The following is a 16,129-nucleotide window of genomic DNA, read 5'->3' as shown; positions in this document are numbered from 1 at the left end:
TAAGTGGAGTAAATCAGACAGAGAAAGACAAATATCATATGATATCACTTATATGTGAAATCTAGAAAAAAAAAGACACAAGTGAACTTATTTACAAACCATAAGTGGACTCACAGATATAGAAAACAAACTACGACTACCAAAGAGGAAAGGGATGGAGTAGGCGTGATAAATTAAGAGTTTGGGATTTACATATACACACTACCATATATAAAATAGGTAAACAACAAGGACCTACTGTATAGCACAGAGAACTATACACAACATCTTGTAATAACCTATAATGGAAAAGAATCTGAAAAGGAATCATTTTGCTGTACAACTGAAACTAACATAACATTATACATCAACTACACTTCAGTGGAGTGGGCGGGACTGGGGGTGTGGCTGTCAAGGGATGTATTTAAGTCCTGATGCCACTTCTGCCAGTTCTTATTACTGGACCAGTGCATGGAAGCACATCTAGGTTACAGGATGTCAGACCCAGGGGACCTTTCTAAAGGTAAGCCAGAGGAGTGAGAACTGACGGAAAGGGGTGTGAAGAAACTGAGAGCCATTGACGAGGATGGTGGAGACCGTTAAGCAGCTGCCATCGGAAGGCAAGCCCCATCAGAGGGACTCCCAAGTCTCTGCTGAAATTCCAAATCTCCCCTTGTTAACGGTCCTAATTCTTCTGATTCTTGAGAAATGGGGACTCTGATCCCTAGTAGGATGATGAAGTTATAAAATGTAAGCTCAACCAAGAAATCTGGTTAAGATTTCTGGAAATTTGGAAAGCTCATCATTTTTTTTTTTTGAACACTTACTAGATTTCAGGGCTTATGTTAAACCACTTGCAGGTATGATTTAATCATTGTAAGCTTTTAAGCTGGTAATGGTTAGATGTCTCAGTTTTACAGATAATGCTGTTTACAGTAAGGTCTATGTATTTTAAGGGTTTTTTTTCCCCCCACTCCCTTAAGGAATCTTTGAATGACATTTAATCATAATATAGTCAAATGTATCTATCTTTTTCCTTTAACAGCTTGCTCATTTTATGTCTAATTTCAAAATCCTTCCCTACTTAGGACTCATAAACATATTTCCCAAAAGTGTTCTCTGTTTTAGGCTGTGCTTTTCTCATTTAAGTCCCCAAAGTTTTAAACTCCTGATTAACTTAATTCATAGAAATCTTGGAGTTTTTTGTTGCTTTGGTAAATGTCTTTTTTTTTTTTCAATTTTATTTCTAGTATAACTAGATATACTAGTTCTATTCTAGTATACTAGAAAACTAGTATAATTAGTTTTAACTAGTTAAGTTGCTTAACTCTTTGAATAGTTTTAAAAGCCCAGATGTTGATTCTGTTGGCTTTTGTAGGAAATAATCTACAAAGAATCGGTTTCATCTTTTGCCTTCTGATCTTACACATTTTTTCCTTTCCTTATAGCGTTACAAGATTACACTGCCACCATGCTTGTAAATATCCCTTCCATGTTGCCGATTCTAAAAGGAATGCATATTATGTTTTTCCATTAAGGAAGTGTTTCCTAGGGGGATCTGGAATGTAACTTTAACAAAGTAAAGCAAGATGCTTTACTCCCTAATTTGTTAAGATTTTCTTTTTCAGTTAAAAAAATATTTATTGACGTGTAATTTACTTACAATAAGGTCTACCCATTTTAGGTGTACAGTTGAATAAGTTTTTACAAATGTATATGCCTCCCTACCCGCCTCAGACAGACCTTTACTCATAGGGTATTAAAACTAAAACTCCCTGCTCAAATTCCCCATCCCCTTTTCCCTGTTTTTTCCCTCTGTAGAGCATTCAGTGTTACTGAACCAAACTTGGGTCTGCTCACCCTCGCACAGTGAAGCCAATCCACTGACATTGGGCTGCGGTGAAGGAAGGTGCAGTGTTTACTGCAGGGCGCCAAGCAATGAGTCCAGGACAGGTAGTGTTCAAAAAGCTTAGACTCCCCAATGGCTTTCAGGGAAGCATTTTTAAAGGCAAGATTAAGGGGTGGGGGGGAGGAATCCCAGGGTATGTGATCAGTTCAGGCATAATTCTCTGATTAGTTGATGGTGAATTAACAGGGCGGTGTCACAGGGGTTAATATTATCAATCTTTAGGTACCAGCAGGTCTAGGGACTACATACGTGCTCATGGTCATCAAGTAGCTAATTTCTTCCATTTGGTGGGGGTGTTAGCATGTGTAAAACAACGCAGGACACATGCATCAGATACTGCCACCTAGGCACTCAGAGAGGCGCTGACGCAAAGGATGTGGGGGAGGGCTCTGTCCTGGGACAGCCCCAGAGGGTCCTGCTCAGTGACATCATCACTGCGTAACGTAATGTGTATTTTAACCCTTTTAGTTTGTGTGTATGTGTGTCTCCACTAAAGCGTGATATCCATGAAAGCAGCGGTATTGTTGTTATCATTAGACTATTTTTAGAGCAGTTTTAGTTTCACAGCGAAACTGAGCAGAAGAAACAGAGATATACCTCCTGCCTCCACACAGGCACAGCTACTCCCAGTGACAGCGTCCCGCACTGGAGTGGTTCATCTGACGTGCCACTCCACCTCACTACCGGTGACAAACCTGCGTTGACAGGTCCTTGTCACCCCAAATCCATAGTTTACATTAGGGTTCATTCTGGCCTTGTACATTCTATGCGTTTGGGAGGGCAAATTTTGGGGAGAGAAATTTTATTTTTCTATTTCTTTGCTGTATTCTTAAAAGAATACCTGTGCCCGATAAAAGTTATTCAGTAAAAGTTGAATGAGCGACAAGGGTAAAGTTATGGGCGTCTCTCATTGGATTGAGTTGCCTATTGCTTTTTTTTTAATTGAACTATAGCTGATTTACAATATTGTGTTAGTTTCTGGTGTACAGCAAATAATTCAGTTTTATATATATATACACACACATATACATATATACACATATCATTTTCATATTCTTTTCCATTATGGTTTATTATAGGATATTGAGTACAGTTCCCTGTGCTATACAGTAGGACCTTGTTAATCTATTTTATATATAATAGTTTGTATCTGCTAAGCCCAAACTCCTCATTTATCCCTCCCCTAACCTCTTTCCCCTTTGGTAACCAAATTTGTTTTCTATGTCTGTGAGTCTGTTTCTGTTTCCTAAATAAGGTCATTTGTGTCATATTTTAGATTCCACATAAAAGTGATATCATATAGTATTTGTCTTTCTGTTTCTGGCTTCACTTAATATGATCATCTCTAGGTCCATCCATGTTGCAGCAAATGGCATTATTTCATTCTTTATATGGCTGAGTAGTATTCCATTGTGTGTGGATATACATATATATAGATAGATAGATATACACACACACACATCTTTATCCACTCATCCATCGATTGACATTTAGGTTGCCTCCATGTCTTGACTGGCCTATTTTTTTTTCCACACAAAAAATTTAAATCCAAAGTTGACACCCAGGGGATCCATATTTGAACAACCCTTTCCTATGGTGGGTATATGGATTAGCAACCGTGGCAAGATGAGGCTTTAGGAAAGCCAGCAGCAAAGTCATCCACACCGTGTGTAAGTATCCAGGAATCTCAGTCACTTGACAGCAAGCTTGACTGCTGTGTAGAGCCAGTGGAAGTTCAAGGTTTTGAGACTAGAACTGTCTCGATACCTCATCCATGCCTTTCTCTCCTTTCCAGGAAAGCACCAGAAGTATCCACTAAGGAAACGAACTATGTTCACAAAGAAACAATTGGCATCTTTGAACTTCTTTTTCAGTAAAAACCCATACCCCAGCCCCAGCCTACAAAGAGAAATGGCCTTGGAAATGGAGATACACCCAAGAGTACTGCAGGTCAGAAAATAACGTCCCACCTCTCCAAGCCACCTCCCGGAGTACCCTAAACTCAGGGACCCCAGGATAATTCCTGAAGCTGGATACCACACCAGTCCCCAAGATTCCTAACACCCAGACTCCTAGGTATACCCAGTTGCCCTCTCTCCTAACCCCTAAAGCAAGAAACAGCAAACTTTTTCCATAAAGGGCCAGATAGTAAATATTTGTGACCCATACTCTCTGCTGCAATCAACTCTGCCATGATCGTATAAGAGCAGCCATCGACCTTGTGCAAATAAATGGGTGTGTCTGCATTTCCATAATACTTTAGGGACACATGTTTGAAGGTCATATGGTATTTATGTGTCACAAAATATTCTTATTGTATTGCTTTTATTTTTCCCCAACCATTTCAAAATGTAGAACCTCTTAGCTCATGGGCCATACAAAAGCAGGCGGTGGGTCCGATTTGGCCCAGGAGCATTCGTGCGTGACACCAGCCCTAGAACATCCCCTGGAGGTGACCGTTCTGCTCTCCTGTCTCTTGCTCTGGGTGTGCTCTGGTCCCTGCCTCACTTTCTGTCCCCACAGCCTCTCACTTCTGCTCCTTCCTGGATCTAGGTTGTCAGGGGTTCCACTAATAGGCTGTGAGTGGCAGAGGTGTCGGGCAAAATGAAGAACATCACCCGATTCATCGACCCCTCGCTCCTCTCTTTTCTCCTTAGGTTTGGTTCAAGAACCGTCGAGCGAAACTCAAGAAAGCCAAATACGAGGATTTTCCACCAAAACAAGAGGCTCAACAAGAGCAATTAGCTGAGGCAGGAGTCAAAGCCAGCTCTTCCAAAGGAAATAGGGATACACCTCCCGGACCCCCTATTGGTGCCTCCCCCATATCTCTAGTTTACACAGATCATTCAGTGCCTTCCTTCCAACTCAGCGTATGGCCCAGTTGGAAGGCTCTCACAGACCAGTCTGCTGGCCACAAAATAGTCCACTTCGGCTGCTGCCAAGACCCTAATGTATACTGTCTCTATCCCATTCTGGAATCCCAAGCTCTCTTTTCCAGCTTCAGTTCTGATTCTCTTGGCTCTTTGTCACCACAAAGAACTTAGTGTGAGATGCTAGACCCAGAAAGTTACATCTGATAATGATTTGTAATGATTCCCTTACAAGGAAACACTGAAATGGAGCAGGACCCTGTAGGGTCTTCCCAGGACAGACCCCCCCCCCATGTCCTCTGCCTGCCTTTTGTCTGTAGAAAAACTTTTGTCAAAGAATAAATATAGCAGGGAGGGTGTAGCTCAAGTGGTAGAGTGCCTGTTTAGCATGTGTGAGGTCCTGGGTTCAATCCCCGGTACCCCCTCCAAATATAAATAAATCTAATTACTGCACCCTCATAAAAAACAAATGAATAAAAGAATAAGTTTAATCAGGGAAATAAGAGAATACAGAAACAAGGGGAAATAGCCATGCAAAACAAAATAATAGCTTAGTCATTAAAAAAAAGTCAAAGGCTTTTTTGTTCCTCCTCAAAGGCTATAAATAATATTCTGAGCCATGTCCTGTGAGCTGTTTCATAGATACTGAAAACCCCCACCAGGTGGAAGACATTAACTACGTGATGACCAGACTGTGGACATGACAGAAGCTGCCCCAATTCCAAGAACTGGCCTCAAAGAAATGGGAACAAACAGACCCTGGAACTGAAGATTAACTGTTCTTAAAACAATCAAGATGACACTGATCAGACCACTGCATGACTAACCTCAAGATGATTGTCTGAGCTGACTGCTGTTCTGCATGTAGCATCCTCCCTCCAAACAAACATCCCCAAACTCCCCCTTAAGAGCTCTTGCCCACTGGTTGGCAGAGGGGAGGAACTGGTATATATGTGGTATATGTGATATACACAGACGGATGCGGTTCAAAAACATGCTGGGTGAAAGAAACAAGACTACATAGTGGATAATTCTGTATAATTCCATCTATGAATTTGCAGAACATGCAGGAAAAACTACTCTACAGCAGCCAGAAGCAGATCAGTCAGTGTCCATGTGGTAGAAAGAACTGAGTTGAAAAAGACACTGGACAATCTCATTGGGATGATGGAAAAGTTTCATGTCTTCAGTTGCATTTACCTGGACGGCAGTTACCTGGGTGTAAGATTCATCAAAACATAAAATGGTAATACTACATTATATGCTTGAAAGTTGCAAGAGACTGGATCCTAAATGTTCTCACTACAAAAAAGAAATAATTATGCGATGGGATGGAGGTGTTAGCTAATGTAATCATTTTGCAATACATAAATGTATTAAATCAACATGTTGTACACCTTAAACTTACACAGTGTTCTATTCAACCGTATCTCAATAAAGCTGGAAAAATTTTTTTTCATAAAATCCATGCATTTTAATTTACCTGATCCCAAAAATCTCGCTATTTTAAATGAAAGACAAAAGGAGAGGGAAATTGGTTGATTCAATGAATGGCTTTCTAGTGCTTTAGGATAAGAGATCTTACATCAAATCCAAACCCCTGCCCTCTCACCACCTGCTGGCCAGGATGACCCAAACCTGCTGATAAGATGATAAGAAACACCTGGGGAGCTTTCACAGCCCAGATTCCAGGAAGGGAGGGAATGTTTGTTCCTCAGAGGAGCACACTTTTGCCCAGGATTGTATTTAAACAAGGGTCAAAGCTCAAAGACACTACCAAAGCCTGAATTGTCCAGAGAGATACACTTCTTGAGAAGGAAAGAATTTCCCACAAGTCCTCAGGTGAGCAGGAGGGGGAGGGGCAAGGCTGTTCAGGAGGCTGAGGGCTGGAGCCGGCGGAGTGGGTGAGAGACTTTGAACCTCAGGTTCAGTGTCACAACCCAGAGAGATGGAAACACTTGGAGACCCCAAAGCTGGGCTTGTATCCTGCCTCCTTTCCTGGCAAACTGTGGAACATAAGCCACCTTGGTCCTGATCCCCTCACCTGATGAGTGGGGGACATTGTCTCCATGGCGGGGGGCGGGGGGGACTTTCTTGCTCTATTGTACACGTTCTTATAAAATGTGTGTTCTCAGCTGTCACCTACATTTCCCCAAAAGGAATCACTGTTTCATCTCATCACCATTGATTCGTTTGCCTGTTGTTGAAATTCAGAGAAACTGAATGATAACCTATGAACGTTTTTGTGCGCGGCTTCTTTCACGCACCGTTCCATTGGTGAGACCCATTCATGTTAAACTGAGCACAGTGTTTTTTAAAACAGAAATGTTTATGCCAGTTATAAAATTCTGGTATTTGAAGTGGAAAAAAATAAGTGAATGAAGGGCTGCAAATGGCAAAATATCCTTCTTTCTTATGGGTGAGTTGTGTTCCATTACATACATATGTGCTGCATCTTCTTTATCCATTCATCTATTGATGTTCACTTAGGATGCTTCCATATCTTGACAAATATAAATAATGTTGCTGTTAATAGTGGGGTGTATGTATCTTTTTGAATCAATTCTTATTTTGTGGTTGGCTTTATTCCTTTGATAACTACGTAAGTTTAAAAAGCTAAAGCTCTAAACGTTCTTAGAAACAATGAACAAGTACGTATATGTAAATTTAAAAAATATGTGCAGTATATTGTGTATACATGTATTTACATGCACTACATTGTATATGTGTAGTCAAATTGTAACAATTCTACCTAATAAAAATGAAAAATGAAAAATAAATAAATAAAAAAAATTTAAAGGAGCCCTTGGTATAACATAATAACGGGTTGTTGCCGAGTCCAAACTTGTTCTGCTCGCCGCACAACTGGCCAAGAAATCGGGAGATGAGGTGTTGGGGCAAGGAATAGCGACTTCAGCCGGGAGACCTAGAGGATGGCAGACTAATGTCTTGGAGAACCATCCTGCTCTAGTCAGAATACAGGCTCCCTTTGTATGAAAAACAAGGGAGGGGGTGAGGTTGATTGTTGCAATCTTCTTGCTGCAGGCATTCTTTGTTCTTGGCCCCGTGGGCCAGGTCATGGTGTCCCAGTAAACCTCCAACAAAACAACGGTTACTCTCTACTACAGGGTGATACTCAAATTTCCCTAATGGTCCCTTAAAGTTGGTTGTTTAAGTCAACGCTGAAGTAATACCATCTTAGAAAGGCTTACAAATGCGTGTCAACTAATTCGATCATTCCTTCCACAATTATTAGAGACAAACCTTCTGCCTGTAAGCACTTTGCTTCATCAATTATTACTATCCTCAATTATTACTAGTAGGAAAGTAAAAATTGATGAGGCAATAGGATTCATACAGGAAATATAAACACTTAATTCTCTTTGTGTCCAATGGTGACCCATGAGTCCAATTATCTCTAAGCATTTGGAATGCTGGGGCTTTTTTATTTTTCAAAGAATGTAGAATATTCCTTGCCTGGGACCTCACGCTGGAGCATAAGCCTCATTTGAGCTGGGATTTCATCTTATTTCCCAGCTATCCTCAGGTCCCAGAATAATGTCTGTCACAAAATAGATCTTCAAAAAAATATTCTAGAAAAAAAGAAAGGAATGGTTTTTTAGTGTCCTCAGAACAAAAGCCTTTTCTTGCATCAAATCCTGCCTCATCCCCTCCCACCACCTTCAAATCCAGTTTTGTCAAATTGCCTGATGATGAAAATCACCTGGGAAGCTTCTTAAACCTGATTCTAGGACATCTCAACCTGCAGAGTGTGCGTTAGACATGCATAATACATGTGAGTATCTGTGTGTATATCTAACATGTATATGTGTGTATAGACTTCTGTGTTAAACAGGTGATGGGAAAAATCAGAAGCATTGGGAAAAATACAGACACATATTTTCATTTAGTTTTACAAATACACCAAACTGTATCCCACCTGAACGCCTCCATCCATTCTTTTCCTATCACCCCAAGTTCTCTTCTCACCTGCTTTCCCCTCCTTTCTACCACGTCAGTGCACATAGTGGCTCCTAACACTTCCCTTTGGCTGCCATCGCTGAAACACCAGAAGTCAAAATGAAACTCAATCCCTCTGTGACTTCCGAGGGAGGGTCTAGTTCAGTGGCAGAGTACATGACTAGCATGCACAAGGTCCTGGGTTCAATCCCCAGTACCTTGATTAAATAAATAAATAAGTAAACCTAATTACCTCCCCCAAAAAGAAGAGAATTGTTTTAAATGTGTGAAATAAATGACAGCTCAGAAAAAGAAGAAAACAAAGACACACATTGTACTGCATTTGATTAGACGTAAATCACCCTGACCAGCAGATCCTCTATGGAATCCCTGAAGACGGTTCTGCACAATGTATGTTTGGGCACCTCTGACACACCCAGGTTCCCAGGGACTGAAGTAAGGGGTTTCCCCTACCCGACTTAAGGCATCTCCCTACAATGCTCTCAGAACAAATGCCCGCCTATTTATCTGTCATTCTGGTAGGGCCAATTCTATGTTCTCTTCTTTTCTTTTTCTTTTTCTTTTTTTTTTCTTAATTGAAGTATAGTTAATTTATAATGTTATGTTAGTTTCTGGTGCACAGCATAGTGATTTAGTTCTGTGTGTATATGTATATATATATATATATATATACACACATATATTTATATTCCTTTTCATTACAGGTTATTAAAGGCAACTGAATATAGTTCCCTGTGCTATACAGTAGGAACTTGTTATTTATCTATTTTGTATATAGTAGTTTGTACCTGTTAATCCCAAATTCCTAATTTATCACTCCTGCCCTTTCCCCTTTAGTAACCATAAGTTTGTTTTCTGCCTGTGAGTCTGTTTCTGTTTCATAAATAAGTTCATTTGTGTCGTTTTTATAGATTCCCCATATAAGTGATATCATTTGACATTTGTCTTTCTCTATCTGACTCACTTCACTTAGTATGTTAATCTCTAGGTCCATCCATGTTGCTGTAAATGGCATTCTTTCATTCTTTCATGGCTGAGTAGTATTCCATTGTATATACATACCATAACTTCTTTATCCAATCATCTGTTGAGGAACATTTAAGTTGTTTCCATGTCTTGGCTATTATAAATAGTGCTACCATGAACACTGAGGAGCACATATCTTTACAAATTAGAGTTTTCTTCAGATATATGCCCAGGAGTGGGATTGTTGGATTATGTGGTAATTGTATTTTTAGTTTTTTGAGGAACCTCCATGCTTCTTTCCATAGTGGTTGCACCAAACTACATTCCCACCAACAGTGTAGGAGGGTTCCATTTTCTCCACACCCTATCTAGTATTTATCATTTGTGTACTTTTTAATAATGGCCATTCTGACTGGTGTGAGGTCATACCTCATTGTAGTTTTGGTTTGTATTTCTCTAATAATTATCGATATTGAGCATGTTTTCATGTGACTATTGACCATCTGTATGTCTTCATTGGAAAAATTTAGAACTTATTCCCATTTTTTGATTGGGTTGTTTGTTTTTTTGTTATTGAGTTGTATGAGCTGTTTGTATATTCTGGATATTAGTCCCTTGTCAGTCTTATTATTTGCAAATGTTTTTTCCCAATTTATAGCTAGTATTTTCATTTTGTTGTTGGCTTTCTTTGCTAGACAAAAGCTTAGACGTTTACTTAGTTCCCCTTTATTTATTTTCACTTTTATTTCTATTGCCTTGGTAGACTGACCTAGGAAAACACTGTGACGATTTATGTCAGAGAATGTTTTGCCTATATTTTCTGCTAGGTGATTTATGGTGTCCTGTCTTAATGTTTAAGTCTTTAAGCCATTTTGAGTTTATTTTTGTGTAGGGTGTGAGGGAGTGTTCTAATTTCATTGATTTACATGCGTTTGTCCAGCTTTCCCAACACCACTTGCTGAAGAGACTGTCTTTCCTCCATTGTATATTCTTGCCTCTTTTGTCAGAGATTAATTGACCGTAGGTGTGTGGGTTTATTTCAGGGCTCAAGGACCCACTTTGGAAAGGAAGAAAATGTGGGTCAATCAGAGCCTTTGGATGTACCATGCAAAAGTTTTTCCTTAGAGCTCAAATCTCAGATTCTCAATCTCCCATCCTTCACCCCAGACCCCACTTTGTAAAATGATCAAAACCACTTATCAATAATTTTTTCCTCTTGGATGAACTAAATCTATATATATTTATGCATAAATTTTGCATGGTTTCTGGAACAAGATTCCTCTGCAACTTTGGGAAATTTATTGAAATTATCTGCCTTGGTTTTGTCATTATGAAAACAGGTGGAAAAAATGGGATCTACCCTCACATGTTGAGAATTAATAGAGTTAACACATGTAGTCAAGACATGCAGGACATGGTAAGCACTGTAGCAGTGTGAGCTGTTACTATTATTACCTCCTAATACTGGTGTGAAAATTAAATGTGTACATATATACAAAGCATATTGAAATGGTAAGCTCTCCATCAAATGTGTGTTCTCATCATTATTATTACTGTAGGGCTACATACTGTCTATTGGTAAATATTTTAAGGTGAAACATAAATATAAATAGCTTACTAATGTGGTCCTGCATGGCATCGCCTGCCCTACCCCACCTCTCAAGAAATGTAAAAAATACGAATCTTACAACGGTATGAATCTCTCCACATCATCACTCAGTCACCTCTATAAATTAGGAACCTACAATTACCGTTGATACAAAACCCTATGGAATCAGGTATCTCCAAAGGGCGTGTTTGTTTTTTACTGAAGACACCCAGTCATGTGTTTAAAAAAAATAACTCCCTAAAAAAAAGATAAAAAGAATAATAATAATAATCAAATAAATAATTCCCTACATTTGTAATTTTGATTCCTTATCAGATAGCCATACATTGGGTTCCAAATGGAAGACAGAAAATGGGTTTTGGGCAAGTGTGGTGACTTCACACTACGGTCGCATTCCAGTCAGCAAGGGGGAGGCAGCAGAATAAAGGGAAGAGAATGGCTCATTATTTCCTTTTTAGAGTTTGACCTGGAATTGTGTACTGAATTACCGCCTATATTGAAGACTTGAATGTCCTCATGTGGTCATACAAAGCAGACTGAGAAACGCAGCCTTAAGTCTGGGTAGCCTTGCATCTTAGTCTGTACAAGCTGCTACAACCAAACGTGACAGACTGGGTGGCTAATATACAAAAGAAATTTACTTCTCACAGTTCGGGAGCGAGCTCTCTGGGATTTCTTTTAACATGGCACTAATCCCTGTATGGCACAGGGAAATATATTCAAGATCCTGCAGTAGCTCATGGTGAAAAAGAATATGAAAATGAATATATGTATATTCATGTATGACTGAAAAATTGTGCTGCACACCAGAAACAGACACAACATTGTAAACTGACTATAACTCGATCAATCAATCAATCAAATGGCACTAATCCCATTCCTGAGGGCTCTGTCTTCATGATCTCATCACCTCCCAAAGGCCCCACCTGCTGATACCATCACATTGGCCATTAGGTTTTCAACATATTAATTTTGTGGGAACACACACATCAGAACCTAGCATCAGGTACCAGCTAAAATGGAGAGTCTTGGAATAAGAAGGGAACGGTAGAGACAATCAAAGGTCTCTCATGTTCTGGCCAGAGAAAATTCCCCAGAATGATGATAGCGATCTTGTCAGGAAAAGGAGGTGAAACGTGGCAGTAAAAAATTTTACATAACCCATTATAGCAGGTATTCATTAAGTGACCCTCATTGTGGTGATTATTGCAGGGCTAAACCTTGAGGACACCAAGGAATGAATAGTCCTCAGCTGCACGAGTCCATTGGGGTCGACCCCTGCTGCTGTGCCGAAGAGGAAAAGGAAGGAAAGAAAATGCACTGAGTCCAGTCTGCTCATTTTCCACTCGTGGGGAAAAGTAAGCAAGGAAAGAAAGAAAAACTTCTATTAAAGCTTCACCCATATACAAGTTCCCTTCAGCAAACGTTTGAAGGAAGTTGAGTTAACCAGTCCCTTAAGAATGATTAGACGTTTTCAAAGTTTTCCAGGCCCCTGAGGCCTGACCCTTCTGCCTCCTGGGAGCTCCTGGGTAAGAAGAATCGGGGAGGGGAAAGGGCTCCTCACCTTTCCATGTGGGGTGTGACCTAGTATCTGAAATAACAGTGACGGCTGGGGACCAGCAGGGCTCCATTCTTACCAACGATCTCAAAGAACTCCTCAATGTTCAAAACTCTGGCTTGCTTGTCATCTCTTTCTGGTCCCTGATTTGTTCTGCCTTTCCCTTTGTCTCTCTTCATCCTGTTTTTCTGGCTTTATCTGTCTTTCCTCTCCTGCCTGTCTCTCTGCTTTGTCTCTAGTTCTCTGGCTGTCTTTGTGTGCCTTCATCTGTGTCTTCCCCAGTCTGTACCCTTGTTCTCCCTGCATTTCCCCTTCCTTCTGTGTCTGTCTGTGCTTAATATGTTTCTCTCTTTTCCCCTCCAGGGCCTCTCCTTGTCTCTCACTTTTGTTGGGTTTGTGGATTACCTTCTCCTTTGCCCCTGTTCCACGCCATATGCCTCTCTAAAAAAGTCCAGAATCAGGACTTGGACCCTTTGTGATAAAGAGGACTGTAATGCCAGGTAAATTGTCATCACCTGTTGTCTGTGCCTTTCACACCATCCTCTAGGAACCTGGGGACAGAGCAGGAGGAGACACTGAAGGTGTTGAAGAAGGAACTGAGGTTAGGGGAGATCTTCCCGATTCTGAGACAAGCAGAATTAGACTGTAGACTGAAGGAGAGCCTGGGGGAACTAGACCACAGCTGTCCAGTGTGGTAGCCATGAGCCACCTGTGGCTACTGGGGACTTGAAATGTGGACGGTCTGCCATGGGATGTGCTATGGGTGTGAAACCAGATTTTTAAGACAGACCCAAAAGAAGAATATAAAGCAGCTCATGTATAACTTTTTCGAACTGATTGCATGGTGAAATGATAATGCTTTCGATATACTGGGTTAGATAAACTATATTGCTAACATCGCTTTCACCTGTTTTCTTTTATCATGTCTTTTCATGTGGCTACTAGAAAATCTGAAATTATATATGTGGCTTGCATTTATGGCTCACGTTATGTTTCTGGTTGGACAGTGCTGGTCTAGGCAAATGAGTGTGCATTTCACATGAAGACAAAGGAGGCATCTACGCGTCACATGATGCAGACAGAATAGATGTGATAAAGCAGTTCATAGTAGCTCAGAATTTTCAAGAATTCTTCAGCTGCCAAACTCCTCATCTGTCTCCCCCCTCTCCAGTTCCTTCAGTTGTGGTTGCCTTTGGGAGAAGGGGTTGTGACCATCGGGGGCGTGGGGTGCTGGTCATATTCCGTTCCTTGCTCTGGGTGCTGGTTGTACCTGTACGTTCTATTTCAGAAAATGCAGCAAATGGTACAATAATGACGTGTCCACTTCTCATAATTTGTGTTATATTACAGTTCAAAGACACAAGCAAACAAATTGTTGCAAAAAGCAAATCTCAGATTCTCTGTCCTAACCTTTCTAGTTCCAAACTGCATTAACTCTTTCTGTATAAAATAAAATCCCTGCAAGAAATAGGTCTCACCCCTCTGCGGATTATCAAAGTGTTTTACCCAGCACGTAACAGGCTTTGTCGGGGCAAGAGGAAAGTTCTTCTGGTGAAAATGAAAATGATACTTTTTACATTATACAAAAATAACAGCTAACATTTGGGAGCGTATTAATCATGGGCCAAGCCCTGTTCTAAGTTTTCCTTCATTTCATCCTCACAACAGCCCTATGGGCGGGGTGGGGGGTACTCTTACATCCCCGTGTTACTGATGAAGCCCCTGAGACCCTGAGGGGCTAAACCACAGAGCCAGGACGGAAGCGGGTGCACTGACGGCCCCCACCCCCACCCCAGCGGACACACCTAAGCCCCGGGCTCTGCTGCCGTCACAGACCGGGCCCCCCGCCCCGGCCGCTCGTCCAACGGCACCGCAGCGCCGGAGTTCGTGCGCCTGGGGGTCACCGACGTGCGCGGACTCCAGCTCCTTCTCCTCGCTGTGCTCCTGGTCACGCACGTGCTGACCCTCCCGGGGAACCTGCTCATCGTCACCCTGACCGTGGCCGACCGCCGCCTCGCCACCCCGATGCCCTGCTGCCTCCGGCACTCCTCGCTGCTGGAGCCGGGCTGCGCCTCCGCCGTCACCCCGCAGGCGCTGGTCCACCTCCTCACTGGACGTGGGACCGTCTCCCGAGCCAGATGCTTCTCCCAGACGGGGCTCTGCTTCATCCTGGGCACCGCGGAGTCCCTGCTGCCGGCGGTGACGTCCGCGGACCGCTACCCGGCCGTCTGCCGGCCGCTGCGGTGCCCCGCCCGCAGGACCGCTGGGGTGGGCCCCGTCCTCGTGCTGGGCTGCGGGGCGCAGCCTCCTCCTCCTCCTCGCCGGGCCCAGCGTCTGGGTGTTCTCCCTCCCCTTCTGTGGCCCCCGACGTCCTCGACCGCTTCTTCTGTGACAGCACGCCCTTGCTGGAGCTGGTGTGCGCAGACCCCAGGCCCCTGCAGCTGGTGTCCTTCCTGGTGGCCGCGTGCACCCTGGCCTCTGCCGTGGTGGTGACCGGCCTGTGCTACGGCCGCTCAGCGGCACCGTCCTGCACCTGCCTTCATCCCGGGGCCGCCGCAAGGCCTCCTCCACCTGCCCCTCCCCCCTCCTGGTGGTCGCCCTCACCTGCGGGAGCTGCCTCACCGTGCACCTGAGCCCCCGGCGGACAGGGCGGCTGAAGCTCAACAGAGGAGTCGCTTTCTTCAGCACCATCGTGTCGCCCCTGCTGAACCCCTTCGTCTACTGCCTGAGGAATGAGCTGGTCCAGAAAGTGAGCAGGGATTTGCTGATCAAGGTGGGAGGGGTTCCTTCTAAGAAGCTCAGGGCATAAGGCTTCCAGACGGGCCGCCTGTTAGTTGCTCTTTTTCCTGTCTCGGTGAAGGCATTTTTTTCCCTACTTGAGCAGAGAAGAAAAGTTTGCTGGTTCCCAAGCTGACTGTGCGTATTTCTGCATTCCAGGAGAACAGAAGAGGGAGTGAATTGCCCTCCTGCTCAGGACAACACAGCTTTTTGGCCATAACGATGGAGACTGCTAGTCATTCTGCTTATCCAGTCTCCACGTTACTAACAGAACACTTTGAATTTTATCTGGGCACGTGACGTCCAGCTAGAGACATTTCCCATCCTCCCTTGCAGCTACCTTGGTGACAAGACTAAGTTTTAGAGGCTGTGGTGTAAGTGGAATGATCTGTGTAATTTATGGATTGTGGTTTCCTAAGAAAATTGCATTCTCTCCATTTTTTTTCCTTCCATCTTCCTGCTGCCTAGAGTACACGATC

General features: G+C 42.6%; 1 protein-coding gene across 1 annotated transcript; it reads left to right on the top strand.

Moving 5' to 3' along the window:
• The first annotated feature begins 565 nt into the window (after positions 1-565).
• On the top strand, positions 566-15,681 carry LOC105074476 (olfactory receptor 6E1). The gene is given in 7 exon segments (XM_074370838.1): positions 566-599; positions 3,684-3,838; positions 4,546-4,699; positions 14,683-15,179; positions 15,181-15,240; positions 15,242-15,380; positions 15,383-15,681. Coding segments are annotated over 7 exon segments (1,338 nt in total).
• The last annotated feature ends 448 nt before the right edge of the window (positions 15,682-16,129 follow it).

The sequence above is a fragment of the Camelus bactrianus genome, chromosome 9 (genome assembly GCF_048773025.1).
Source record: "Camelus bactrianus isolate YW-2024 breed Bactrian camel chromosome 9, ASM4877302v1, whole genome shotgun sequence".
NCBI classification, from domain to species: Eukaryota; Metazoa; Chordata; class Mammalia; order Artiodactyla; family Camelidae; genus Camelus; species Camelus bactrianus.
This window is presented reverse-complemented; position numbering and strand designations above follow the sequence as displayed.